The 13,222-nt window shown below is 43.5% G+C and overlaps 1 protein-coding gene across 4 annotated transcripts in view; it reads left to right on the top strand.

The window, feature by feature from the left end:
• The window catches only part of SMG6 (SMG6 nonsense mediated mRNA decay factor), a 235,588-nt gene that overhangs the window by 50,499 nt on the left and 171,867 nt on the right, over positions 1 to 13,222 (top strand). For all 4 annotated transcript variants that reach the window (XM_012448335.2, XM_012448334.3, XM_012448331.2 and 1 more), the window contains one exon: positions 10,197 to 10,258. In XM_012448335.2, the coding sequence (XP_012303758.2) occupies positions 10,197 to 10,258 (62 nt within the window). The remainder of the gene's footprint in view (positions 1 to 10,196; positions 10,259 to 13,222) is intronic.

The raw sequence follows: 13,222 nt of genomic DNA, 5'->3' as shown, positions 1-13,222 counted from the left end.
GGGTTTTGCCACGACTCTCCAAAAAGAAATGGATTTAATTTCTCACAGATAGTAATGTGTATGCTATTTCCCTACAGCATTAATCTATTTTTCTTATGAGTTTTTTTTGTGTATATTACCTGGATAACCTATTTAATCACTATAAAATCTATCTATCAATCGATCTATCTTTTTTTTTTTTTTTTGAGACAGAGTGTCATTCTGTCCCAGACTGGAGTGCAGTAGCACAATCTTGGCTCACTGCAACCTCCGCCTCCCAGGTTCAAGCAATTCTCCTGCCTCAGCCTCCTGAGTAGCTGGGATTACAGGTACATCCCACCACGCCCAGCTAATTTTTGTATTTTTGATAGAGATGAGGGTTTCACCATGTTGGCCAGGCTGGTCTTGAATTCCTGATCTCGTGATCCGCTTGCCTCGGCCCCCTAGAGTGCTGGCCCTATCTATTTTTTTTTTTAAATAAAGTCTCACTGTTGCCCAGGCTGGTGTGCAGTGGCATGATCGCAGCTCACTGCAGCCTCTGCTTCCTGGGCTCCCACTAAGCATCCCAAGTAGCTAGAACTACAGGTGTGAGCCACCATGCCTGGCTAATTTTTTTTTCTCTTTTGTAGAGACGGAGTTTCACCACGTTGGCCCAGGCTGGTCTCAAACTCTTGAGCGCAAGCGATCCACCCACCTGGGCCTCCCAAAGTGCTGGGATTACACATGTGAGCCACCGTGTTTGGCCTTTAGTCTTTTTAAAATACTCATGCTTGGTTCTGCACCACTGCTAGTCTATAAGTTACTTGGAACCAGAACCACTGCGACTTGTCCAAGTGTGAAATGACCATCTCCTTCAAGTCTTCCCGCTCTTTGTTTCCATTGCCATCGGATGATTGCAACAACAACCTTTTACCTGGTCTCCTCACCTCCACACACTTGACTCCACACAGCCCCTCACCCCTCGACCACAAGTTTTCTAAACAGACAGAACAACCTTTAAAAATACAGGTTTGCTCATGTCACTTCCCTGCTTAAAACCCTTCAATAGCTTTAATGAAGATGACATTTTTTTTTTTTTTTGAGACCGAGTCGCCCAGACTGGAGCGCAGTGGCGCTATCTCGGCTCACTGCAGCCTCCGCCTCCCGGGTTCAAGCGATTCTCCTGCCTCAGCCTTCCGAGTAGCTGGGACTACAGGCACCTGCCAGCACGCCTGGCTAATTTTTGTATTTTTAGTAGAGAAAGGGTTTCACCATGTTGGCCAGGGTGGTCTCATCTCTTGACTTGTGATCCGCCAGCCTCAGCCTCCCAAAGTGCTGGGATTACAAGTGTGAGCCACCGCACCTGGCCCAAAGATCACATTCTTTAACAAGGACTTGTCCAACATGCCCTGCCTACTTCTCCAGCCTTTCTCTTACAGAATCAATCATCTAGCCATGCCAGTCTACAATATACCACTTTTGAGAATATCATACATGTTGTTCCCTTTGCTTAAGACACATCAGGACATGACTCCCTATGTTTCCTCAACCCTCACTTTTCAACTCAAAGGTCTTTTCCTCTGAGAATATAGCTCAGAAGCCGCTTCTGTGTATTTCCACAGCATCCTCGCCTTTCCCAGTCATGGCACTTCATAATTGTCTGTGTTACTCTCAGAGCAAGGATTATCTCTGTCTTGCTCACAGCTTGTTCACCGTGCTTCGTACATAAAACTTGTCCAGTAGGTTTTTATTGAATGAATAAATGTGTGGGTCCATGTGTGAGAAAGTCTTCACCATCCCTCTTACGCTTTATCAACCTGTTCATTTATAAGATGGGTTTGACAGTTGGGCGCTGTGGCTCACATCTGTAATCCCAGCACTTTGGGAGCTGGAGGTGGGTGGATCTCTTGAGGCCAGAAGTTCAAGACCAACCTGGCCAACATTGCAAAATCCCATCTCTACTAAATATACAACAATTAGCCGGGTGTGGTGGCATGGGCCTGTAGTCCAGCAACTTGGGGGACTGAGGCACGAGGCTTGCTTGAACCCAGGAGGTGGAGGTTGGATTGCGCCAGTATACTCCAGCCTGGACCACAGAGCAAGACTCTGTCTCAACAACAACAAAAGACAGGTTTGAGCTTGTGTGTGTGCCCTTGGAAAATTGTTATCTGGTCGTCCACCTGATGACACAGTGGGAGCTTCGGCCATTTCCTCTTCTCTCCCACTTGTGGAGTGCAGACACAGCGTGTCCTAGCTCCCCTACTATTTGGGTGGATGGGCATGAGAGTTCCCAGGTATGAGAAGGATGAGTCAGAAAGGAGAGTCATTCAGAAACTAACCCAGTCAGAGCAACAGTGTTGCCCTTTGGCTGAACTTTCTCTCTCTTTTTCTGTGTACCTGAGATGCTAAGCTGGCAGCAAGTTTGAGTTGGTTGTTACAGATTGTCACACCACAGCATCGGGATTCATAAATCTTAATCTGGCACTTTCCTTTGATAGTGATGTTTTGGGAAATGTCCAGGAGCCCTCTGGTCTAAGTGAAGTCTCTCTTGGGCTTGGGTGTATTCTGTTTCTACCCTGTCACTTAGCCCCATAGTGACTTCTAAGGTGGAAACCTGGAGAGCCCCAGTTACATTTCTCTGTAGCCTTTGGAGTGTGTGAGTTCAGCAGCTGCAAGAGCAGCAGTCTTTGGCATTTGTTATCACTTGTGCTGTGATAGAATGGGATGGTGCTTACACAGAAGCTGGCAAGAAAAGTTGTATTTACTTAGAATCATGCATTTGTGTGCTCTTAGCATTGGAAGAAATACTGAAAATTGGTGCCTCTCCTGTGATGGTGAAAGATGGGTGGATATCGGAATATTCTGTGGGGCGTAGGGGTTCTTTTAAACTATACTCTTCATCACTACCCATCTTCACCTCTTAGCCCATGAGAATCATAACTGTTTCCAATACGTGTGTGTGGTAGCTCTTAAGTGCTGTGCGTGGAGAAGCGTCTTTTGAGACACTAGTGTTGTAGATTAGCCCAGGGATCAGCAGACATTTTTTTTTTTCTGTAACGATTCAGATAGTAAATATTTTAGGCTTTGTGGGACATGTGCCTTCTGCTGCAGCTACTCAGCTCTGCCTTTGTAGGGGAAAGCAGCCATTGACAACATATAAACAAATGATTGTGACCGTGTTTCAACAGAACTTTATTTATGGAAACTGAAATTTATGTTTCATATAATTTTCATGTCATGAAATATTCTTTGATTTTTTTCAGCCACTAAAAAAATTTAAAAAACATTCTTAGCTCATGGGCCGTACAAAAACAGGTGGCAGGCTACATTTGACCCATGGCCATAATTTGCTAGCGTCTGATATAGCCCAGTGGTTCCCAAATCTGACTATTTTTCACAATGACCTGGAGACCTTTAAAAATGTTGATTCAAAGTCCCCCTCCCTTGTCCCTGAGGATTCTGATTCTGTAGGAATGGGAAATCTGTATTTTTTACAAAATCTGATCAGGTGACATATACATACTCATGGTTATGGAATTACCAGTACTGATCTCACTCATTTAATTGTTGAAGAAACAGCCCTAGAAAGTTTATGTGACTTGCTGATAATTAACAACAAATAAATGGCATAACCAAAATTCGAACCCAGGTCTTCAACTCTTAAGATAGTTGTCTTTGTTCTTGCCATTCTGTCATATTCCTTTCCCCCCAGTAAACACATGAGCAGTAAATACAAAATATTCACATATTCGTGGCTCCTCCTTTTCTTTATACCTGGTGCTAGTTTCCTTTCTGAGAGCCAGTCAGGTACTCTGAGCTCAGCTGTCCCTCTGCTGGCTGGCTCTGTTTTCTGGAGCTGACTGCTGGTTTTGCCCAGTTTCTCTCAGTCTACTGGCTTTCACTGGGAGAGATAATGAAGTAGCGAATTGCTTTAATATAGGCGGCAGCACTAAACTGCAGTGCAAAGTTGAGAGCCATCGTTGCAAGTGGTGCATTCATTGGAAGAAGTCATTTTAAAAGGCACATATTACACTTAAATTCACGTGTCTCAGAACTAACTGTCTTCAGTGGGACATCTCTACAGGAACGTGTGTTTAATTGTAGCTAACTGAGCTTTCATCCAGCCCTAAACAATTATGGAGTGGAGGAAGTCAAGGGTGAAGAGTGGCTGCCATCCCGGTTCTTCCACAGCCTCTGTGTGGCTCTTTGGTCCAAGTAAGGGACTTAAGGATTGATTTTGATTTGCTCTATCTTCCTGCAAGGCATTCGAGTCATGCTATTAGGTTTGCCCATACTACTATTACTACTACTACTACTACTACTACTGCTACTGCTACTACTTCTACTTCTGCTCCTGCTGCTTCTCCCTTCTTCTCCTTCTCCTCCTCCTCCTCCTTCTCCTTCTTCTTCCTTCTTCTTTCTTCCTTTTCTTCTTCCTTCTTCTTCTTGCTTTTTCTTACTTCTGTCTCTACTGAATGATTGTTGCATTACTGTTAGGTTTCCACATTTTGTGTACCAGGTCCCACTCATTTTTTTTTTTAATTCTCATTTCCTTAGGTCCCCACTTCCCCAGAGACTTTTCCTGTCTCTGTGACAGGGAAAATGGCAGTAAGAAAAACAGTGCCTCCTGGCACCTTCATAGGCCTTGCTTAGGTATGGGAGCATAAATGGGAAATTGGCAAGTTGGTATGTTATTTATCTTTGTTCTTGGACTATAAGCTCCTTGGCATTAGAGACCCTATCTTGGCGGTTTGCTCTTGTGCCTAGCATAGGAGCACAGGGCTGAGGATGACGTATGAACAGCATTACCAGTGGGCCCACATCCTCCCCTGCCTTGTGATCTCAGTGCTTGAGGGAGACTGATAAGTGGGCTTCGATTGAATGCTGTGAAAGTCCTGGCCATTTTACTAACAGGTACTCATGAAATTTGGTCTCCACCTATGTTGTCTCATATCTAAGAGGACAGATCCCTTTTTGAAAATGTAACAGTTTTGCTTTTTAAAAAATTTATGGGGCCAAGAGCAGTGGCTCATGTCTGTAATTCTACCACTTTAGGAGACTGAGGCAGGGGATCACTTGAGCCCAGGAGTTTGAGACCAGCCTGGACAATATAGTGAGACCTCGTCTCTACAAAAGATAAAAACACTATCCAGGTATGATTGTGTGTGCCTGTGGTCCCAGCTACTCAGAAGGCTGACATGGGAGGATTGCTTGAGTGCAGGACATCTAGACTACAGTGAGCCTTGATCATGTCACCGTATTCCAGTCTGGGTGACAGAGCGAGACCCTGTCTCAAAAAGAAAATGTGTGTTTAAAAATAGAGACGTTCCATACAGATAAGAGAATGATAATTTATGCTCCTCAAAATCACTTTAAAAATGCTCTTTGGAATTCCTTTAATACTGACTACTCTTACTATCCTTAAAATGATTGACTTTTCAGAAATTCAGTTTTTCACATGACTCTTAGAAGCAGGAGCCACTTTTTCAGAACTGAAATTGGGCCTGTTTCAGAATCCCCTCCTCTTGTGCTCTGTTGATGCCTCTGAGCAGCTTTTGTCTCCTTCCTTGGTCCACAGTCACCAAGCCCTTAGACACAATTGTGAGTGATAATTTTCAAGGCTTGTATAAAACATCCTCTCCTCAAACTAATTTGTATGATTTCATTTCATCCTTTTAGTTCAGAGTTAGGTAACATCAGTGGTAGAAATTCCATTTTACAGTCCAGGAATAATCTAAAACATTTTACTTATAATCCCACAGTTAATGACAGGACAGACTTTATTGTGTCCAAAGAGCTACCCATCCATCTCCTACCATTAGTGTCTCTGGGTTAAGCTCAGGAGCCCTCAGTGAACTGGTTTTGGATTTGAAGTAAGGAGCCAGAAGACCTTTAATAATTCCAGCACTGCCTCTCAGGGATACACCCAAGAAGCATTTTTGTTTCAGTGAGCAGTAGGTACATATGTAAGGAAGATCTAGATGCAGGTAGTCTCACAATTAGAGAAGTAACATTTATTTTCCACCTAAGCGAGAACCGTCTAGATGTATTATTAAAAATAAAAAAATCTGCCAGGCAAGGTGGCTTACACCTGTAATCTGAGCACTTGGGGAGGCCAGGGCTGGAGGGTAGGAGTTTGAGACCAGCCTGGGCAACAAAGTGAGAAGCCCATCTCTACAAAAAATAATAAATTAACCCTGAGCATTGGTATGCGCCTGTAATTCTAGTACTTAGGGGAGGCTAAGGCAAGAGGATTGCTTGAGCCCAGGAGTCAAGAGGCTGCAGTGAGCCATCATGTTGCTGCTGCATTCCAGTCTGGGTGACAGTGAGACACTGTCTCTAAAATAAATAAATAATAAAAATTTAAAAGTTGTAGAAATGGAAGCCAGTCCATGGTGATGTGTTAGAGAGAAAGGAGGAAGGAAGCTCAGACTGAGGCTTTTCTGACTGTGGATTTGGTGTCAGTTAAGAGTTCTCCAAAGGTTCTGCCTCAGTGCTAGTTGACTTCACATTGTGTCTCGTAAATGTTGTTTAGGTCCAGTTTGATCAATATGCAACAAATCTGCTCCCTCATGTTGCATATCTTCTGATGTATCTGCATTTTTAGCTCCTTTCCTAATTGAAGTGTTAATTGATGACAACAAAGAGAAAGTATGTTTAGCAGTGACATTCAGGCTAAAAATAAAGCAGTGGTTCTCATTAACTAAGGTTAGGGAGCGTGTGTGTATAGTTTGAAAAAGTTATCTAAGATTTTCTTCACTTCCACTAGTTGAAAAGTAATGCATTGAAATTTGCTTTTTGCCGTTAAAATATGGTAGTGGCAAGTATGGATTCAGGTAATTCGGTGGGCTTCACCTCCTACCCTAAGGAAGGATCTTTGTGAAGTACAGGTAGATGCACAGATGTTCCAGATCTCTTGGGGGTCTCATTTTGTCCAGGAGGCATTGTGGTTCAAACAGTGTGAGCTTCCTACCTCATCAGGAAGGAAAACTTGAATGGGTTTTTAGTTGCTCTTCAGTTCCCTCATTAGCCCTTCATTGAATCAGCTCACCAGTTCTTTTCCCGAGACAGGTATAGGATAGAGAAAGAACACTGTGTTTGGAATCTGAAGACTGGGGTTCGTGTTCTAATTCTGTCATTTACTAGTGTAAAGTTGCTTAAATTTCTGAGTCGGCTTGGGGGATGGTATTTAGGCTCTAATGAAGTGGGTTAGTATCTTTTTTTTTTTTGAGAGACAGAGTTTCACTCTGTTGCCCAGGCTGGAGTGCAGTGGAGCGATTGTGGCTCACTGCAACCTCTGCCTCACAGGTTCAAGCAATTCTCCTGCCTCAGTCTCCCTAGTAGCTGGAATTACAGGCACCCGCCACCATGTCTGGCTAATTTTTGTATTTTTAGTAGAGTTGGGGTTTTACCATGTTGGCCAGGCTGGTCTCGAACTCCTGACTGCAGGTGATCCACCCACCTCGCAGGTGTGAGCCACTGTACCTGGCCGTACAAGTACTCTTTAAATATAACCAGTTAAATAAAGAACTCCTTCTAATTATGAATGAGTTAACCAGTTTATGATTGACAACTATAGGCAGAGGGATAACCGAGTTAAAATAGGAATAGAGAGAAAATGTATATTCCTAACATTTTATTTGATATAACATCCTTTCTGTAGAAAAGTTACAAGAATAACACAAAAAACTCTGACATATTCTTCTCCCAAATTCTCCAGTTGTTACCATTTCACTTGTTTCATCATTCATTAGGAGACAGTTTTAACAATCGAGTGTTTGCAGGTCAGGCATTTAGATCCATTGCCTAAGATCCGACCACAGGTAAATGGCAGAGATGGAAGTGAAACAGGTCTTTCTTGGGAAGGTCCCTGCTTCTCACTATCTTCCTCTACCAGTAGATCTAGAGATCTGCATTCTAGCCATGTTTTGCCACTAACGTTGGTATAGCTAGTGGCAATTTATTTTGCAGCTGTTCCTCACTCTTCCATTCTGCGTTTTTTGTTTTGTTTTGTTTTGTTTTTGAGACAGAGTTTCACTCTTTGTTGCCCAGGCTGGAGTGCAGTGGTGCGATCTTGGCTCACTGCAACCTCTGCTGGGTTTCAGCAATTCTCCAGCCTCAACCTCCCAAGAAGCAGGGATTACAGGTGACCACCACCACACCCAGCTAATTTTGGGGTATTTTTTGTAGAGATGGGGTTTCACCATGTTAGTCAGGCTGGTCGAGAACTCCTGACCTCAAGGGATCCACCTGCCTCAGCCTCCCAAAGTGCTGGGATTACAGGCTTGAGCCACTGTGCTCAGCGTCTTCCATTCTTTTGATGAAACCCAGTGTCCCTGGCCCTTGCTGTATAGACAGGTTATCTTCAATGAAATATTCTGAGCTTTTTATCTATAAATTAGTGTTAATCTAGTATTACCGATTAAGTGCAACTCCTTTAAGCAAAAACAGAGTGAACATTCTGTGCAGAGTTTGATGTTGATCATTGGTAAAGTGAGGATGTACCCATTTTCCCACACCTGGCTTCCATATGAAATTGATGGAACTGCCATAGCTTGATTGGTGTTCTTTTTTTCAAGGAGATTAAACAGGGAATTTGTCCTTTTGGGCCAAACTGCCCAGGGATGCTGGACTGTACCTTGCCCAAACTACTGGCATCCTGGGGTCAGTATTATTGACTTCTCTTCCTGGCTGGCTACAGAGCCCTGAATATATTGCTTCTAGGAGACCAGGGAAGATGACAAGGAAGTATATTTTGTAGATTGTCTCTGCTTTCTTTGGCTTTGATTTGAAAATTTTTTCCCTCCCTTGTTTTGCTGAGAAATCTTTTGGTTTCAATGGAAGTAGAACCTTGAACCACGATTGTAAATCGGTGACTCATAAGCCAGATGTGGCTGGCAAATGTGTGTTTTTGACTTCTTTAATGCTTAAATTATTTTCATTAGTAGCCAACATGTAAAAGCCAGAGGATGTCACATAAAAACCCAGATTTGGCCAAGTGCGATGACTCACACATGTGATCCCAGCACTTTGGGAGGCTGAGGCAGGAGGATTGCTTGAACCCAGAATTTGAGACCAGTCTGGGCAACATAGTGAGAACTCTACAAAAAGTTAATAGCTGGGTGTGGTGACACATACCTGTAGTCCCAGCTACTCAGGAGGCTGAGGCAGGGGGATTGCTTGAGCCCAGGAGGTCAAGGTTGCAGTGAGCTGTGATCACACCACTGCACTCCAGCCTGGGTGACAGAGTGAGACCCTGTCTCAGAAAGACAAAACAGGCCAGGTGCAGTGGCTCACATCTATGATCCCAGCACTTTGGGAGGCCAAGCAGGCAGATCACTTGAGGCCAGGAGTTGGAGACCAGCCTGGCCAACATGGCAAAACCCTATCTCTTCTAAAAATACAAAAATTAGGGTTGTGGGGGCACATCCGTGTAATCCCAGCTACTTGGATGGCTGAGGCTTGAGAATTGCTTGAACTTGGAGGTGGAGGTTGTAGTGAGCTGAAATCGTGGCCCTGCACTCCAGCCTGGGCGACAGTGAGATTCTGTCTCAAAAAGACAAAAAACCAAAACAGATTGCAGTTTCCAGCTTGGGCCCACATAGGGTATTTGGCTAAAACTGGAGTGGAATAGTCATAGGTTACTACTGTCTCAGTCAGCATACTTCATGCCCAGCCCTTGTAGACACTTGAGTTTTCAGCTCCAGACCTAGAACATGAATTCTAGTGTTTAAAGCTGGTGAAGTACAATTTGATGAGCCAGTTAGCATGGGTTACCTTGCTCTTGGTTACCAAAGAAGAGTCCTACTTTCCTAGCTAGGTAGGTAGAAAAATAACTCAAATCAAACCAAGGACTTCACTGTTATCCTCATTCCTGTAAGAGTTTCATTTCCATCTTTGTGGGGCCAGAGTGGCTCCTGCATTCTCAGAGAGCTGTGAGCATCTTTCTTGACATCCTGCTTGTTCAGATTCTCCGCCTCATCACCTGCACACAGGTGCCACTGCCGGCAGAGGGTGCTGTCTGCTCACTGAGCCTGCTGTCATCTTGGCTCAGCTGAGCAGCAGCTGTTGGGCATGTGCCCTGGATCTGTGAGAGTTTGGGCATGTCCATTTGGTTCCCATCCCTAGTGCCCACCCCTTAGACCCTGGCCAGGTTATTGTGTCACTGGGGACTCTGTTCAGTAACAGGAAACTGGGGAAAGTTTAATTGTTTTCTCCTCTCCCTTTTTCCCATGCAGCTGAACAAAAGGTTCATCCTCAGTTTTCTCCATGCCCATGGGAAGCTGTTTACCCGGATTGGGTAAGTGTGCAGGATGTTTATTTTATTTTCCTACATTACAAGTCATTTTGGAATTTCATATTGTTAGCAACTAGACTGTGTTTGTAACTGAGGGCACAGGGTGTGAATTCTTAGAGGCCTCCACCTTCTCTTCTTTTCCCTTCATCTTCTCTCCTACTGTGCTCATGAAATTTGGGAAATATTACTCTCTCTCTTGCCTCTTCTTTCTCTACCTTTCCTAAAACCCCCCTTTCTTGTCCCAGCCCCTACCCCAGTCCCTCTGGATTTCTCTTTCCTCTGCCTTCCTGCTCAGTCTCTAGTGAGCGCCTCAAGGCAGTCATGCTAAATCCCTGGGTACAGCTGTCAGGGGTCCTCCTTGGGAAGAACTCTATTCACTAATTTTCCATCAAAAGTAAGAGTACCATTTTCTTTATGTGTCCTTCTGACCCATACCTTTTCCTTCTGTGCTCAGTTTCCTATGCCTTATTACTGATCTCATTAAAGACCAAGACTCTATGGTTTCATCATCCACCATATATACATCTCAGGGAAGGTAGTGTGTGCAAAACTAACACTTCAATGCTTAAATTCCTGGAAGGAGATTGAGTTTTGAATATTCTCTGGGTGAATCAGAGTTCTTCCTCACTGCATAAAATTAGTGATCCTAAGCCCAACACAACACCTGCACGTCAGAGCAGATGGAGGCCTGGTGCCTCTTTAGTACAGGACCTCCCTAAGTATAGGAGAGTGAAGAGAGGAGTAGGTGGCAGTGCTCCCAGACCAGTCTTCTACTGGATCTTAATATTTTCTGAGTTGGAAGTTTATTGTGAGCTACCCTTTGGAGTGATTTGTTTTGAATTATAAATACCCCAGTTAATGTCAATGTTTCCCTTTCACTTCCCATCATAACCTCCTAAGTTTATCTGTAATTCTCTAGAAGGCTTTCTTTCTTTCTTTCTTTCTTTTTTTTTCTAGACAGTCTCACTCTGTTGCCCAGGCTGGAGTGTAGTGGCATGATCTTGGCTCATTGCAACTTCTGCCCCCTGGGTTCAAGTGATTCTCCTGCTTAGCCTCCCAAGTAGCTGGGATTACAGGCATGTGCCACGACACCCAGCTAAGTTTTGCATTTTTAGTAGAGATGTGGTTTCACCATATTGGCCAGGCTGGTCTTGAACTGCTGACCTCATGTGATCCACCCACCTCAGCCTCCCAAATTGCTGGGATTACAGGTGTGAGCCACCACGCCTGGCCTAGAAGGCTCTCTTAGTGGCAGTAGGGGCTATGTCAGTTTCCACATACTATTGTACTTTTTTGAGAAGCTGAAAGGCTTGGTTCTGCTTGAAAAAACTCTGGCCCATGGGCAGTGGGCTAGAAAGTGTGCTTATTACATATTCACTTGGTATCCACCTGGGCAAGAATGACAGTGATTGTCAATGTAAGCATAGTTTGGATTTCAGAATGACTTGGGAGAATTGGAGAAGGTACCAGTAGATTAATCTCTATCTGTGGAAATACTTGTGGAGACATTCACTTAGGCAAAGTAAACTAGATGCATCACAAGGTCCATCTTCTGCCTCCCACCTCCCCCATCCTGCCCCTCTCACCAGTATAAGTTCCACTCTGGCTGCTTTTGCCTAACACTGTTATATTGCTAGAGTCTGGCACATAATAGGTGCTCAATTAGTATTTGTTACATAAATGAATGAATTATTAAGAACAGATGGATTGTGAAGCACTGCAGAGAAAGATCTAATATTCTGGTAGGTTACCATAGACCCAAGACAATCACTAGTGAGTAATAAAAGGGTGTAGTTACAAGGTTGAAGGTGGATAAGATGACATTAGTATCATCTTAAAAATAACACCTCGGAGTAGGAAATACCATTGTGTTACACTTAAAGTAACAGTTAATGGTACTCCTGCTTCTTATTTCTTCTTCTTCTTCTTCTTTTTTTTTTTTTTTAAAGAGATGGAGCCTATCTGTGTGACCCAGGCTGTAGTGCAGTGGCTGTTCACAGGCATGATCATACCACACTATAGCCTTGAACTCCTGGCTCAGCCTCCCATGTCACTGGGAATACATGCTCACACCACCACACCTGGCTTGTTTATCTTTTTTAGTTCTTACTTTTTAATCTTTCTTTCCTTTGCTATTCTTCACTCAGCGTTTTCTCTCTGTTTTCTCTTTGCCTATGTTTGTTCTTTAAATTTTCCTTTACCATGGTACCCTAAGTCAGGATTTCTCAACCCTTGGTGCTGTTGACATTTTGAACTGGATGACTGTGTTGTGAGGGGCTGTGCTGTGCCTTGTAGGATACTGAAGAGCATCCTGGCTGCTTTCCACTATGCACCGGTAGCCCCCCGCCACCGCCCCACCAAATTTGATGTTTAAAAACGTCTCCACACATTGCCACGTATTCCCTGGAAGACAAAATGCTCCTCATTGAGAGCCACTACTCAAGATATCTCTTGCTCTGTTAGAGACTTTTGGGACTAAAGCAGTTGTAAATCCTGGTGCAGATGTAGGAACATTTAGGATATCAGGGTTTTGTTTTGTTTTGTTTTTAATCAGGTTAAGCAGTCGTTATACCCTGATTTCCCCTCCACCTCTAAAATTCTTATATTTCAACACATATTTTGGAAGAAGTTTGGGAAAGAACCACAGTAATGATTAAAAAGCCAGATAACAACTGGATGCAGTGGCTCACATCTATAATCCTAGCATTTTGGGGGGCCAAGGTGGGAGAATTGCTTGAGCCCAGGAGTTCAAGACCAGCCTGGGCAACATAGGAAGAAGACCCCATTTTGATTTTTTTGGATATAATAGAGAAATTATTTAAAAGCCAGAAAATGAGATCTGAAAGGAAAAATTAATTTTAAGAAACATTAAGGTAAAAAATATTTCTTTCCAGACAGCTGCAGGGTGCCTAAACATGTTGAAATAGAAAGAGTCCTAACAGGATAGTCTTGACTTTTTTTTTTTTT

Source organism: Aotus nancymaae, unplaced genomic scaffold, assembly GCF_030222135.1.
Source record: "Aotus nancymaae isolate 86718 unplaced genomic scaffold, 86718_ANA_hifiasm-v0.15.2.pri h1tg000018l, whole genome shotgun sequence".
Taxonomy (NCBI): Eukaryota; Metazoa; Chordata; class Mammalia; order Primates; family Aotidae; genus Aotus; species Aotus nancymaae.
This window is presented reverse-complemented; position numbering and strand designations above follow the sequence as displayed.